This window comes from Stenella coeruleoalba, assembly GCF_951394435.1.
Source record: "Stenella coeruleoalba genome assembly, chromosome: 1".
NCBI classification, from domain to species: Eukaryota; Metazoa; Chordata; class Mammalia; order Artiodactyla; family Delphinidae; genus Stenella; species Stenella coeruleoalba.
Genome location: NC_137169.1, coordinates 52,408,420 through 52,425,023, shown reverse-complemented (window position 1 = coordinate 52,425,023; position 16,604 = coordinate 52,408,420). Strand labels below are relative to the sequence as shown.

Below are 16,604 nucleotides of genomic sequence, written 5' to 3'. Positions count from 1 at the left end.
AATCCGAACCCAGTGCTATTCAATAGAAATAAAATGTGAGCCACATATGTAATTTAAAATGTTTCTAGTAGCCACATGAAAAGTAAAAAGAAACAAGTAAAATTAATTTAATATATTTTAATTATCCTTATATAAACTATCATTACAATATGTAAGTAACATAAAAAATAACAAGGTATTTAGGTTTTTAAACTAAATCTTCAAAATTTGATGTGTATTTACGTTTACAGCACATCTCAATCCCAACTAGCCCTATTTCAAATGCCTAGTCACAGGGGCAACTGGCTAACCATGTTGACAGTGGTTTTAACCTAGGCCTTTTCAGAAAGAGCCCCGTACAGTGTTTTTAGCAAAGACTTCTGTTTATCAGCTAATGCAGCCTCTATGCCTTTTATCAAAGTAACTATCAGTATGAGACCATTCCCAAATCTGAATTCTTCCCAATAAAAACAGCAAAGCTCCTTAGTTTTATCAGAATTAAACATCTCAGTGAACCGAGCAAAAAGTGCGCCAAGAGTGGCTTACAGTTTACAAGACTCATCCTTGAACATTATTTCGTTTTGACTTCCCCAAACTCAGTGAGGTAGATCATTTACAAATGGGAAAACAGAAGCAGAGTCAAGTGACTTGCCAAGAGTTACACAGTAGGTGGACCTAATCCCATGTCTCCAAACTCCACAGGCTACACAGTTGTACAAATGCAAAAAATAAGCAGGCTTTCCATCTTCTCTCTCCATTTGCACCAGAACCTAGAATGAATACTTTGATAAAAGGCATCCAAGTCTACTAAAAAACATCAGAGTACGGGAAAGAAACCAGAGCAATGGTCAAGTGATCCCAAAAATTAAGGTGGAATAGTCCTGTTTCTCAAAATTTTACTCTACTACCAAGGTGAGCAAAACCTTAAGTAAACAAATTAAACCCCACTTTAGTTTCCCCAAACTAATGTATTTTTGTTAAAGTTTAACAAAGCAAGGAAATTCAGACTGCTTGGTTGTTTAGTTTAAGGATAATTATTAAGTGCTTTTAAATAAAAATGCAATTACAAGGATTACTGAATGCTGAGCCTCTGTTCAATCACAAGGTTCTAAAAGTGAACTCATCATGGGAAAATATACAGGATTTTCTTTTTAAGAATACTAACTGAAAGGCAAGATACCATAATTTTATTAGTGATTATTTTCAATGGCAGGTGGGTCTGGGTGTGCTTTTAGTTCCTTTTCTGGAAATTCTCTCCAATTTTTCTACAATGAATATGTTAGTTTTATAGTTATAAAAAATATGAATACATGACTTGAACTTATTAAAGCATCTTTAAACACAAATGAGGGATTAATACAATTTACCTTCAACCTTAAACACAACTATTATTGATATACCAAGCTCACCTTATGTGACCGTTAATAGGACCTCAATTAGCAAAGGGCAAACTCAAAAACCAATTTGAGTTTTTACCTCCATTCCTCCCTAGCTTTACTTTTAAAAAGTTATGCGCAAATGAACTGGCAACCAATAGGAGCTTAGACGGCCTAGTAGTATTACCATACTCGGCGTAACAGATTTTTCTTCTAGGTCTCCAGAAGGCTTCTTCGTTCTTTTAAGAAACACTTGTTTATCGCACACCTACCCATGGCCAGACTCTCAATGCAGTTGAGAAGCAGCCTAGGGAAATAAGGTCCTTTAAAGGCCACCCTCTCAATCGCGCAAACCAGTAAACAACTAATTCGATTCCAAAGTGATAAGAGCCATCTGGAGATAATGTCAAACTGCCAAGAGAACACTCCAGGGGGAGATTAATTCGGCCTTCTAGGTGTCCCAGGAGGGCTGAGGCGCTTTGGAGGGGGTGGGGGGAAAGGATTTGAAAATGCTTTCCTGAGCGTGACATAAAGCAGGAATCCAGCGATTTCCCCAAAGCCTGGAGCCAGAGCACTCTCCGCCTGGTCGTCCCCATCTATAAAGTGAGGCTAGCAGAGCCCAGGCCTGATAGTCGGCCTGGGAACTCGTCTACGTGACCACCAGGCTCCCAGATGGGGTTGGAGCCAAGTGGCCCCTCAACTGGGATCTGAGTACCCCCTCCTCCGGGACCTCGAACAGGCCACCACCTGGTCACTCCTTTCACCGTCACCAGTTGGGGAAAGACTCCGCCCAGCTCTGGGGGCGAAGCACAGGCACCCACTTGGGTGCAAAGTTTGATCCCGGCCACTCCTGGTACAGACCCGGGCCGAGATTTGAGTGCCGCCAGGGCCTGCCGAAGAGGAGCGGGTCCGTGGCCCGCGGCCTCCGGCAAGCCCTGCACCGAGGGGCGGGGACCACGGTGGGGTCACCGGGCCCGAAGCAGACGAACGGCGCCCCGCACCCTCCGCGGGCCCGGCCGAGCGCCCGGCGGCGTCCTGGGTCTCCCGTGCCCACTCCTCCCGGAGGGCGGGCGGAGAGCGCGCCGGGGCAGCGGCGGAGGCTCTGGACGCGGGGCGAGGGGTCCCCGCCGCGCAGCGCACGCCCGCACTCCCGGCCCCCTGCTTTACCTGGTCCGGCGGCGGCGCCGGTGGGAGCCCGGAGCGGGCGGGCGGACTCGGCGTCAGCCCTCCCTCACCTGGGCGGAAGTGAGAGGCCCAGAAGGACCGCGCCTCACCTGGCAGGCCCTCCCCTCCCTCCCACCCTCTCCGCCGGGGCGGGGCGCCGAGGTGGCACGGGAGGGGCGGGCGGGGGAGCCTGGGGCCGCGGGAGGCCGACTCGGGGCGGGGGCGGGCGCGGGCGCGGTGGGCTTCTCCACTTTCTGCAGGTAAAGTTCTACTGGGCGAGGGAAGGTTAAAGAGGCAGAAAAAGGTGGGATCTGAGGGCCAATTAGGCAGAAGAAAAGCCAAGTGGTGGGGAGATCCGGCTGGACAGGTGTAGGATGGCTGGGCTGAGAGGAGACCTGAAATCATGGAAATTGAAGGAGGATATTGATAAAAGGATTTCGTCAAATCTGCTTGGTCTCTCTTTGTCCCTTACCTTTCCCGTTCTGTCATCCCTCCTTGTGTCGTCTTCATCCGCTGACCCCACATTAAATTCTAAGTATAACTGGGGGTTATTTTTTGCTCATTTAGTTGAGGAAAGGAAAGAAACCAATCTAGCAGTATTTGCCTGCGATATGCCGGGCGCTAGCTTGTATACATTACCTCATTTGCCCTGTGAAAAAAATGATGAAGAAACTGCGCACCTAAGGGTTAAGTAATTTGCCCAAAATTTGGGACCCAGATGGGATCTTCTGACTATAAGTCCAGTGTTGACTTCCGTATATGTTTTAACATTTTTGTTCTTGATATCATAACTTGACTTTGAGAAAGATTGTGTAGAACCTACAACAGCTCTAATGTAACTAAATAGGATTTTGATGATAGGCGTTTTATTTTGTCTAATACAGTCCACACATTAACGGTAAACAGAATCAATCTTCAGGTTTGTGTTCATTAAATATAGTATTTGTTAAGCACTGTGATTGACTTTGTAAAATGTTAAACATGAGGGTTACCTGTCCTCAAGGAAGATGGTATGTACAAGACAGGGGCAATGTAAGGACATCTGTTGTAAGATCATGCACTTGACACCTCTTAGTGTTATCGTTAGTTGTTTTTTTGTTTGCTTGTTTTTAAGAAATTATCACTTGTTAGGCCTGGTAAAAGGATACACAGGATACAAAATTTCAGCATGGACTCTACCTCTTAAGAATGAACAAACTATTGAAGGAAATAAACTTATACAACAACTTAAATTACCAAATATGTATAATGAAGCCAGAACTTTCAGAAAATAAAGAGATCTATTACGCTTGCTGAAAGCATCTCTTAGGATTTAAACAGGTCTAACAGGTGTTTGGGATTTGCTTAAGGTAAAATGGAGAAGGAAACGCTTCCTAAATTGGGGTGGGGGAGGGGCAGCATACAGGTGGAGACCAATTATCTGAAAGCATCACCTTGCAAACATAGAGTAAGGTCTCTTCTTACTCTAACATTTGATGATGGTCATGAACATATTCCCCCTTTCTCAAAAAATAATGTGACTTTGGGGAATTCCCTGGTGGTCCAGTGGCGCTTTCACTGCAGTGGCCTAGTTTGATCCCTGGTTGGGGAACTAAGATCCCACAGGCTAAGTGGCTTGGGTAAAAATAATAACAACAAGAACAATGTGACTTTTAATTGACTGTGAAACAAAGTTCAAACTCCTTTCCTTAGTGTCCAAGGCCCTCTAAACTCTCTCCTTGCTGCCTCTTCAACCTACTCTTCCATTTCACTCTCCAAGATCTGATGCTGGCCAAATGGTCTGGTCTACTCTATGCCCTTGAAATGACGACACCATGACTTTTCCGTTGGTTACTCATCCCCTTTTCCATGCTTGGAATGTCCTATGAGCCCTACCCTTCCCCCAGGGCCTCAATGATCATTCCCAGAAAACATCCCTCTCCACCACATTTAATCCCATTTTCTCCATATTTTAGTATGGTTATTTTAATTTCTGCTTTCCTCTGGCTCTTACCTGGAATTTTAAAAAATGTTTGACTTATTCAGTACATTTTTTAAGGCACATACTCTGTGGTAAACATTTTCTGGCACAGAGTTTTTTTGGTTTTTTGTTTTCTCAACCTCTGAGAACCCTCAAGAGTATTTTATTCACAGAATGATGAAGATGAACACAGTTTTTAAGAACACATCTCTGAAGTCAGAAGGTCTGAGCTTGAATTCTAATTCCACCATTTCTTAAAATATGCAACTTTGACAAGTTATTTAAACCTTCTAACTCCCATTAGTGAAATTTCAGTGCCAGTACTTACAATACTTCATATGGTAGTTTTTAAGGTTAAATGAAGAAATTACGTGTATTGCATACACCTGGCACATAGAAAGTACTGAATAAATGAAGCAGCACATAGATGGGCATGAACATGACAGATACTTGTGACAGCAAAGAGAAAGCCAAGAGTAGTCCTAAATAAAGTGAGGCCAGAGCAGATGGTGGAGGACCTGAAAATACTACGGAGAACTTTAGGTTATAAGACTTTATCCTTTATCTCTAAGAAATTAAAGAGCCACTGAAAATTTCTGAATAGGATTTTTATTTTTTGCTTTTTAAAAAAACATTTAATGTTTGGTGTTTGTTTTTAAAAATGCTTGATTTCTTTAGAGCAGTTTTAGGGTCTATACTGAACAGAAGTTACAGGTTTCCTATGTACCCCCTTCTCCCACATATTCATAGCCCCCCTCTTTACCAACAGCCCCCACCAGAGTGGTACATGTCTTACAACTAATGAACCTATATTGACACATAATCACCCAAAGTCCATGGTTTACATTATGGTTCACTCTTGGTGTTGTACATTCTATGGGTTTGGATAAATGTATAATGACATGTATTCACCATTATAGTATATGCAGAATACTTTCACTGCCCTAAAAACCCTCTGTGCTCTGCCTATGCATCCCCCTGCTGCTGCCCTCCCTCCCCAACTCCTGGCAACCACTTAAGTTTTGTTAACTCCATATTTTCATCTTTTCCAGAAGGTCAGATAGTTGGAATCATACAGTATGTAGCTTTTTCAGATTGGCTTTTTAGTAAGATGCATTTAAGCTTCCGCCATGTCTTCTCACGGTTTAAGAGCTCAATTCTTTTAGCACTGAAAAATATTCCATTTTCTGGATGTACCACAGATTACTTATCTGTTCACCTACTAGAAGACATCTTATGCTTCCCAGTCTGGTCAATTATGAATAAAGCTGTTATGACCATGTGTGCAGGTTTTATCTGGACAAACTCCTTTGGGTAAAATACAAGGAGCTTATAGGATTTTGAATAAAATTTTGGATATGATACAGGTTTTATGTTTTCCTAAATGAAAGATTAATCTGGAAGCAGTGTGAAAAATAGATTGACAAAGTTGGGGAGAAGGCCTAGAATCAGAAAGAGGAAGTAAGAAGTTGCTATAGCAAGGTACCTAGGAAATGACATATACCTGAAATAGGGTGAAAATATAGGATTTTAAAAATGAGCACTTAAAAATATCAGTTGCTTAGTGATTAGAAAAAGGGATAAAGAAGAACAAGGAGAAAACTGAAGTGCAAAGATGATTCTAAGCTCTGAAACTGATAAAATGGATGTTGGTGTTGAAACTTAGAAAAGCCAATTTATTCTGTTTTGTTTTTTTAAGAAGTAGGACTCTGATAAAGTCAGTTTTAGATCCTACATTTGACATTCACGATGAAATATACTTGGCATAGAGTAGGCCTTATTAAGTGATGAGTCAATTGAATTGGATGGCAGTTAGACTGGTGCACCAAAGAGAGGACACAGAAATACCTGAGAGACAGCATGGATGTAGAAAAATTCCCAATGTGCAGAAGACTATAATAAAGATTTACCAGGACCTGATACTATGAATTTACCACCAGAGGAAAAAAAATGCCCATCTCAAATAAAAAAGAAATTTGGGGAGAGTAACCATCTTTTATCTCTTAATGATTCTGTTCTAATCGTGGAAACACGGATCAGATTGCTCAGGACAAAACTATCTATTAATGTAATTAGGTGTATACTAGAATTTTAGGAATGAAAAGATCCAATGTTCAGAGCCTTTGAATCCCAGAGGAAGCTTTGCTTCAGGCTTCACTGGCAAACCTCTTTCTAATGTTTCTACATAGCAATTTCCGTATTGGGCTGTGCTATTCATATCCTTTACTTTCTATAGAATTTGCATAGAATCCTATAGAATTTTTGTGAGACAAAGAAACTTTGCATTGAAAACATGCCTAAGATTGAGATTTAACGTTCTTACTAAAATTAGACAATGTAGTATCTTGTTATCAGAGACTATAATTGCAAAGATATAAAGTAATATATGTTACTGAGCCATGAAAAAATAGATTAAGGGGCAGTAAGAAGAGAAAGTGAACCTGAATCACTTCAAGAGTCAAATATTTTGTATTTCTTTACTTTCACAGGAAGACTCTTGTTCTTTTCAGTTTATACATTGTAGGAGAGAACAAAGATAATCAGTAGAACCATAAAAACAGATTTTGTAGTGCGATTAATCAGCAAAGCACAAACATTTTCAAATAGTTAATTGTTCAAAATCTATATGAAAAATGACACAAATATCAACAATATTCCTGCAGTCAGCAGGAAAATACCTAATTTTGTCATAATTTCAATAAACTCAAACTAGAAAGTTGCTTCCTTTCACCTTCTGATTTTCTTTAGATTGTATTTTGAAAATCAAACCAGAACTTTTTGAAAGTGCCAAAATGGTAGTCAAAATGCAAAGTCACTATCTTTTATCACCAGATACTACGTGTAACAGATATTCCAATCCTTATCCCTGGATTTTACCTAATCCTTGGCCCCAACCCCTTTCCTAAATTTCATCTCAGGATGAGGATGAAGGATGGTGTTGAGCTGTATGTTATACACATTATTGGTAATTTTTAAAACTCAAAGTTAATCGTTAATTTTCTAGGTTGTACATTTTCAGGCGGTCATGCATCCTATGAAGAACCAACTCTGTTCCTCCAGTTTGGCCTGGATTTTGAATTATTTTGATGTCAGTGACAAAATATTGTGTTCCAAATACTGTTTGGGGGATTATCTTATCAAAACCCTTGTCCTACTACAGCAACTAATACATGCTTCTATTGTGACAATTACCAAGCAGTATTTTAACAGTTTGTCTTTTCCCCCAGGAAACACAAAGTGTTTAACTACTGGGTTCTTGCCTCTTTATTTTTTGAGGCTGTAGGGTCTCATCTTATGTTGGGTACAAAGTAAATGCTTGATAAATATCTTTATGGAAGGGAAGGAGGGAAAGAGAGAGAAAAGAAAATGAAGGAAAGGAGGGAGGAAGGAAGGAAAGGAGGGCGGGAGAGGGAGGAAGGGAGGGAGGAAAAAGGGGAAAAAGGAGAGAAGGTGCAAGTCCAATTGAAACGGGAAGTTTAAAAATTGAACTAGTAAATTTCAAATTTCTTATCACTTAAGTCTTTAAGCATAAATGTTTTAATTTTAAAATAGCATACTAATGTTGCAAAATTGGTTTAAGAAAAATTTTAAATGTAGTTACAATACTAAGATATTATTGCAAATAGTTTCGTCTTCTCATTCAAAAATGATACATCTTGTAATACATTATCTCAGGGTTGTCAAAGTGTGGTCGCTGGACCAGCAATATCAGCATCACTTGGCAATTCATTAGAAACGAAAATTATCCTGCCCTATCCTAGATCTTCAGAATCAGAACCTGAGGCTCAACCATCTGAGTTTCAACAAATACTCCAGGTGGTACTGATGCTCCCTAAAGTTTGAGAACCACTGCACAGCACAATTGTTCAAAATTAGTCCTACTGTGGATGAAGAGGCACCACTCAAACTCAAATATTTTTACGTTAGAGAAAAACAACTAAAATTTCACTAAAAAATAGTACACATTTTGTTCCGTATAAAAGATACCCCCATTACTTTAGAATACATAGAAATTTAGAAGGAAGAGATGGAGGAAAAACTCTCCAACCTTTCACTTAGTTTAGTCGTAAACTCTTTGGTCTCCTCTTGTTTTAGGCCCTTTCCTTCACCTAAATTTTCACTGTTAAAAATAAAGGTGTAAAAATGAATAAATTAAAAAATATATATATATAACTTTTTAAAAGAAAAAAATTAGAAGAAAAAAGGTGTAATGCTCATTTGTGTGATACAGTCCTCAAGATCAATTTGTACCAGCCTTCCAAAAAGTTCTTCTCTAAGACAACAAGGAGGCCATCGTATCATAGTAAGAGCACAGTTTCTGAAATCGGGCAAACATCAATTCTATTCCAACTCAGTAACTAAGGCCAACACGTTCTTTAGCGTCTTTGAGTCTGGTTCGTTATCTGTAAACCCAAATCCTACCCGCCTAACAGAGATAATGTTTATAAAGGGTTTATCGAATTGCCGGGCGCCGCTGGCACTTCTGCTGATGGAAAAGCCACAGCAGGATTAGCTTGGGAGGAAGCCGTGGACGTAGGTCAGCTGATTCTCCAAGCGAGCTGCCTCCTTCAGATTCTCAAAGACCAATCGAAGCTCTCCCAGGTGATTCCGCAGGCCTAGAGAGATGACCTGCCTCCAACTGATGCACGGTCCCTTTAAGAGCCTCACTCCCGCAGCCGCCAGACTCCCAGCTTCGCCTAGGCGAAGGCGGAACCGGAAGTTATGGGGGATGCGCCGGTCCCCAGCATGGCGGCTTCTCGGCCCTCCGGGCCGGTTGCTTCTGAGACTGCTGCTGCTCGGCTCCTGGCTGTACTGTGGGTCGTGTCGGTAACCACGGGACCTTGGGGAGCTGCCGCCGGCGGTGGCGAAGAGTCACTTAAGTGCGAGGACCTCAGAGTGGGACAATATCCTCTGTGAGGAGCCCCCCCCCCCATGGGGCGAGGTAGATTCGGGGTCGAGAGTGGGTCGCGGCTCTCAACACGGGCTAAGGTTTTACTGAAAGGAAAGGTGACCTGTGTCCTTTAATGACCGAGGGACCCCAGGCGTTGAAGAGAGATGTGGGGCTGGGACGGACAGAGGCTATCCTGTGTGATTTCCTTGGGATTTTACTGATCGTTGATGCTTCCTCTTGTGATCCCCCTTTCTTTTTTAAAAATTCATTTTTTTAACCGGTGGGTTTATTTGTTCAAACACATTGATACTGAAGTTAGGCCATGTTTGGAAGCATTGGAATTAAGTTAAAAGGTTGATGGACCCTACCCTGGAAATTTGCCGACTTCGGGGAAGACAAGTACAGTAATTAATAACGATATAGCCAATGTATGTTGCCCATTTATTGTTAACTTTACATTGATTACCTTATACTATCTCGACCTACATGAGATCCCAGACTGCAAGGGGGCAAATTCCTGCTCCACTTTGTAACAGTGGACAAATTATTTGAACTGTGTTTTATCATGAGTAAAAATATAGATAACAGTGCTACCAACTTAAAGGTCTGTTGTGATAAATTAGTACAGGTAAGTCACTTAGAACAATGCCTGGCACATAGTAGGGGCTATATGTGTTAGCTGTTTGTTTACTGATGAGAAAACAGGCTGGAGGAGTTAAGTAGATCTGTTCATTGCAGCAGCTCTGATAAGTGGAGGAGGATATGAAATGGGAGTTATATTCAAATTAAAATAGGTAATTTTGTACAAAATTAGACAGTTTTATACAAGTTGTAGAACAGAAAAATTAATAGAAGCCAGAGATATAAAAAAGATTCTATGAGAAGAAATCTTAAAATTAAGAAAATTCGATAGTATTTTTAAGAGTTGAGGAGAGGCCGCCATTATTAAATTTTTACAGAATAGCTCTAATTTGCTGATTACCATTATGCTAGGAGTTTGAGAATCACTGACCTAGTAAGTTGAGCCCCTTTCTTGGAAAAAATGTCGGGGTGATTATTTCTAATAAAATAATTGAGCAGTATGAAGAGCTGTGCTTTTTGAAACTTAGAAGTGCCTGAGCATACAAGATGATGTTAACTGGAAAATGTTTTTCCTCGCATAAAGATGAGATGTCCAGTAGTGATTCAGAAACCCTAAAGAGGTGTCAGACTCTGTCTCCAGAGACATCCTGTGAGTACCTTACTTATCTCATATTAGTGTCAATAAAATTTTTAGGAAACAGAACCCTGACCCCAAGTGTTATGAACATCTATGAGAAGATAATTATTATATCCATTTACAAAAGCTTAAAATCCTGTTGGGGAGACCATGTAGACCCGCCTAAAACAACCATCTTCCTCGCAGTCTGATGGAAAGCACCCTCGGCTTGGAATCAGGAAATCTGATTTTACTACCTATCACTCATACCACTTTGGATAAATCACTCAAACCTTGAGCATCAGTTTGCTTCAGTAATGTGGGGATAATAGTATCTACATCACAGGATTATTTGTGTTACATGAAATTATGTATATGGTAATACTTGGGGCCTGTAAATAATTTCAGTCAGATATCTGGAAACTGATTTTTTTAACTTGAAGTTCTCGTATATAATTTGGTAAAGATTTTTATTTGCTTTTTTTTGTGTGCTTTGTGCTTAAACCCTGACTGATGTTCCATAAGCATAGCACCCTCTGCTAGAGTTTTTAATACAATTTTCCTGTAATAAGTTAATATTCAGGTATTATTTAGTGACACTAAAAGTATACCTGTGCTTGTTGACTTGGACAAACTAACAGCCTCTTTTCACATGTGACTATAATCATAAATATATAAGATGACATGTTAAAGACAAGATGATAATGTTTTGTATTGGAATGTAGTTCATATTTCCTTAACTTTTCTACATATATTTGTAAAGATCCAAAAATAAATGATGCTACACAAGAACCAGTTAACTGTACAAACTACACAGCTCATGGTAAGACTTGCAGAAACATTTTAAATAATTTTTAAAACATTATTTCATAGATGAATGTGTGATCGCTAACAGTAATTAATGTGTTTTTTCTTGATTTACAACATTATTATTATTCAGTTTTCAGAACAACTTAATATTGGAGAACTGGCTAGGGGTTGTTAATATTTAATTTAAAAAATAATTTATTCTATTATATAAACTGAGTTTTTTATTTTCATTCATTTTTTTAAAAAACCTTTAGAATAATTTATATAGCTTTCTTGTTGCCCTTTATTTATCAAGTTATGTTTTACAAAGATGCTTCTTTAGACTTTTAATTACTCAAAGAGAACTTGAAATGAGACTTTTAGTCCAATAAGGCACAGTGAGGAGCTATATCACCCATATCATGCACTTGTAAAATATACTTAGGTACATCCTAAGTGTGAAAAGAATACGGTAAGGATTTGAAGTGTGCATCAGTTTTTTCTTAGACGTTTTGGTAATGGATAACACCCTCAACCTAATGATTTGGGGGAGCTCCTGTTATTCCAAAAAATACGTAATGCTAGATAAAAATTAATAAGTTGTTTAGCCTTCTAAAGGGTTATATGTTGGAAAGGAGGCAGATAGATGTAAGTTGGAGCTATTTGGATTTGGCATTCTTATTTGACATGGTACATAATGATGGTCAATACCTAGTAATATTTTGAGAAAAGAACACCTATTGAATATATACTGATTGTTTTATTCTTTAGACAGGAAATAAGGCAATAATTGATGTTTTCTTTATAAATGAAAGCTACTAAACAGATTCATTTTGGAAATCAGATTAAAGGGATTTTTTTTAACTGCAAAAACTTTCAGTTTTTCAAAATTATAGTCAAATAACTGACCTCTTGATTATGAATTTGTATATATTTTTAAAAGATGTCCATTCTCTTTTTTATCCCTTTATATTTTGACACACTGTTAGCCCCATTCTATTCAGCAGAGATATTTGAAAGTAAATTGTGTTAAACTTTTATAACAGACGTTTTGCTACTATTCTGGAGTAATGAAATTTTATCATATAAACAGTAATAGGTTATATATATGATTTTTATAGTAAATATTGCTCAATATATGTACATTTATTTAATTTAGATGTGTTAGACTTAAAGGAACTTTGCACGGAATCCCCTCCTTTTTAAATTGCTTTATAAGTATATTCTGATTTGCCTGTGTTACAGTTCAGTCTTTTATATTGTGCTCTCAGAATACAGAGAATAGTGTTAACACACACAAAGAACAATGAGCTTTCAGATATTCAACCACGTATATGAAATATGTTGGAAATCTGTGAATACTATTGTGACTGAGGTCACTTTAAACTAGGAATCAGGCAGCCAGCCATCTCAAAAAAGCCTTTTCTAGTCTGCAGAATTCTTTGTACGTATGAGGATTTTGAAGGAAATTATACAACTAAAAAGAATAGTTTCTGACCAAAAAGAGCTCTGCCCTCCAGTTAGGTGTCTCTTTTGTAAAATAAGTTTGAATCCACTTAAGTAATTATTGCTAAATAAGTTTATAAACAACTACAAAATCAAATGATCAGACTGCTAGGAAGTATAAAAGGACTTGGAGGTGTTATGGTCACATTGTGACCTGTCAGGTAAGTTATCATAGATGATGTAAGTGGAGAGCTGCAGAAAAATAAAAGGAAGGCTTTCTATGTACAGGAATGGTATAGTTATTCATTTGGAGAGAATAAACCATAAGTGCCTAACAATCTGGAAACACACATAAAATGTTATAAATTAATAAATAAATGACTTTAGATTATTATGATGACTTTAAGAAGAAAATAAAGTTTCTGAGACAAATATGAGTTACAGGGCTTCTGCATGTGGATTATAATTTATGCATGACCCAGAAGTGTTCAGCCAAGATCTGGGATAGGTTCTACCAGCCCAGCCCTCATGAGGCTATGTCTGTCCACAGGATGCTTCTTTTAATTGTCCTTTTTAGAACATGCAAGACTAGTGGAGTGGCTGTGGTGAGTCACTTCTGAGTGCTGATCAGAGAAGACATCAAAATGACCCTTGAAACATGCTTTTTGGTCCTGACGTAGACGTAGGAATATATTAGAGTTGTGAAAAGTGTGATCTCTCTCGTTTCTCGAGCCAAAATTTTTCTTCTGTTTTTTTGAGTATATGAAGGACTATTGCAGAATCCTCAAACTAAGTTTAATTTTCTTAAACTATACTTTTTAGTAAGGAATGAGTGGGTGGAATGTTTTACAGAGAGGGGAGTTTGTAGGTAGAGAGTAAGAATTGAGACCAAAGGCAAAGGAGATTCAACTATGACAATAAACTGTGTGGTCTTAAAATGGTTACCAGTTAGCCCAACCAGTTAACACGCATCTTTATTTATTCAGAAATTATTTGTAATAGTTTAATAATTAAATTAAAATAAGTAAATGGATCAAAACAGCTAACAGTGAACATTTGTATTATAAACTATTATTGAGAAATTTATTTATTGAGAAGTTATTATATGGCAGGCTTCTGCTAAATGGTATAGATGATACATAAAAGAAGACAATCTCTGCCCTCAAGGAGTGTTCTGTCTAGAACATATATATACATAAAGACATACATAAGCAAGAGTTTTTAATTTTCTGAGTAGTGAAATACAAAAGTATTTAAACTCCATTTCCAGAAATTTTGCTCTGGTCCTTTGGCAGAGGTCTTTTTCACTTAGATGTTATTGAAGTATATATACAGAAAAGTACACTTAAATATAACTCAAATAAACTTTCACAAACTGCACACCCCTGTGAATGCTTCCAGATTAAGAAACAACCTTATCAACATGCTAGGACTCTGCTCCATGCTCTCTTATAGCCACTACCCTGCCTTAATGATAATTATTATCCTAACTTCTAATAGCATAAATTAGTTATGCAAAGGGTGTGTTATTTTTAAACTTTTTATTTGGAGATAATTTCAAGCTTACAGAAAAATTGCAAGAATAGTACAAAGAACACCCATACACCCTCTCCCCAGATTCACCCATTGTTAAACATTATCCTTCTGGCTTTATCATTGTGCACTCATGCATGCTCTCTGTCTCTCTCTGAATTTGTGTATATATGTTTTGTCCCTAAATATGTTTGTGTGTGTTTTCTAAGAATAGAGATATTCTCCTGACATAACCACAGTTCAGTTGTAAAACTTGAGTAAATTCAGTGTTAATGCACATACTTTACCATCCACATTCTGATTTTGTCAAATGACCCAAATAAAGCCTTTATAGCATTTTTCCCCAGTACAGGATCCCAAGATCAGGTTTTGCCTTTAGTTTTCCTTAACTTGGAATATTTCCACAGCTTTGTTTTTCATGATACTGACAAGTTGGAAGACTACAGTCCCCTTTATTTTAATAGAATATTCCTCATTTGGGATTGTCTGATATTTCCTTACAACTAGATTTAGGTTCTGCATCCCAGGATGGAAAATTACATAAGTGATGGCGTGTCCTCTGCATCTCACAGCTGAGGGACGTGATATCCATCTGCCTCTCATTGATGATGTTAAGTGTTGATCACTCAGTCTTTTCAGTTAAATATTTTTTCCTTTGCAACTAATAAACAGTCTTTGGGGAGACTCATTTAGACCATGCAAATATCCTATCCCTCATCAAAAATTTCCCCTAGACTTTCCCCTAGACTAGCATCCATGATGATTCTAGCCCAAATCATTCTTTTTTTTTTTTTTTTGGCTGCGCCGCAAGGCATGCAGGATCTTAGTTCCCTGACCAGGAGTTGAACCCATGTCCCCTGCAGTGGAAGCACGGAGTTTTAACCACTGGACTGCCAAAGAAGTCCTCCGAATCATTCTTTACTGTGATAGTTGCAAAATGATGATTTTCCAACTCCAGCACTTCCAGAGGAGAGGTGTCTTTTAACAGTAGAAATATGAAGATAGGGTTGGCTCTTACCAACTTTATCTTTTGCTTTCACCCAAATTCTAGATTGACACATTTAATTATCCGGTGATTATGCAGTATAACCTGTTATACAGAAATCATAAATAAAAGAGTCTGACCCTCTTATATGACAGATCAGATCAGAGTGCAGAGGCATGATGTTAACTGGAGTAGGGTCCCAAACCACCTCCTCTCTAGGTCAGTACATTTTACTGTGATGAAACTTCATTGATTATTTTATTTCTAGTTTAGCTTTTTTGTATTTAAAAAACGGTGCTTCTTTTTATAATTGAGAAATAACAGTGTACCATGCTTAAATTGATGCCATCTAAATCCTAGACATTAGCCAGAGCCAAACATTTTGCAAGAAAACTGCAAATGGAATAGTTTTCAAGCTTCTGGCATGTTGCTTAATTTTGTCAACTAGTTAACATTTATTGGTAACTGGCTTCCTTAATCTCATCATATTGATTTATTTTTGCTTGTTCCTGATATCAGTGTAAGCATGGCATTATCATGGTGTAATGAAAAGAGTACTGATTAAAAGTGATGAGTTAGTCTAGGACTTGTAGAATATTACCTATTTATGACACTTCGGTGAGCTCATTTAATTTCTTGGAACCTCAGTTTTTCTGTTTGCAGAAGGAAGAAAAGAAAAAGGAGCATATTACTAGTTCTGCCTACTTAATAGTTTTTTTAATAAATAAGGGTCGGGCTTCCCTGGTGGCGCAGTGGTTAAGAGTCCGCCTGCCAATGCAGGGGACACGGGTTCAAGTCCTAGTTCGGGAAGATCCCACATGCCGCGGAGCAGCTAAGTCCGTGTGCCACAACTACTGAGGCTGTGCTCTAGAGCCTGCAAGCCACAACTACTAAGCTCACATGGCACAATTACTGAAGCCCGCGCCCACCTAGAGCCCGCTCACCACAACAAAGAGCAGCCCTTACTCGCCGCAACTAGAGAAAGCCCACACACAGCAACGAAGACCCAACGCAGCCGGGAAGGAAGGAAGGACTCCTTTAAAAAAAATAAAATAAAATAAGGGTCAAATGAAATCATTATAAAATATGTAAAAATGAATAAATTCTAGGGTTGTAGGCATTTATTGAATAGATTAATTTCATTTCACAAAATCTATTAAATTTACAGCCACTCACGTGTTATATTCATTCCTCGTGTCAGGCTCATTCTCTTAGTCTTCTCAGTGTTGAAGTTCTCTAATTTCCTAGAGTAAGGAAGTTGAACGCTTTCTCTAGCCAAGCAT

The 16,604-nt window shown here is 38.5% G+C and overlaps 2 protein-coding genes across 13 annotated transcripts in view; one reads left to right on the top strand and one right to left on the bottom strand.

Moving 5' to 3' along the window:
* PATJ (PATJ crumbs cell polarity complex component) overlaps positions 1 to 2,646 on the bottom strand; it is a 358,864-nt gene extending 356,218 nt beyond the window's left edge. For all 7 annotated transcript variants that reach the window (XM_079919148.1, XM_079919149.1, XM_079919151.1 and 4 more), the window contains exon 1: positions 2,523 to 2,646. The gene's annotated coding sequence lies outside the window, so the exon portion shown is untranslated. The remainder of the gene's footprint in view (positions 1 to 2,522) is intronic.
* A 6,523-nt stretch (positions 2,647 to 9,169) lies between these two features.
* TM2D1 (TM2 domain containing 1) overlaps positions 9,170 to 16,604 on the top strand; it is a 139,974-nt gene continuing 132,539 nt past the window's right edge. For all 6 annotated transcript variants that reach the window (XR_013827442.1, XM_079915661.1, XM_079915658.1 and 3 more), the window contains exons 1-2: positions 9,170 to 9,387; positions 11,322 to 11,391. Coding sequence is in view for 5 of the 6 variants with exons in the window: in XM_079915661.1 (XP_079771787.1) it covers positions 9,202 to 9,387; positions 11,322 to 11,391 (256 nt within the window). In the remaining variant the exon portion in view is untranslated. The remainder of the gene's footprint in view (positions 9,388 to 11,321; positions 11,392 to 16,604) is intronic.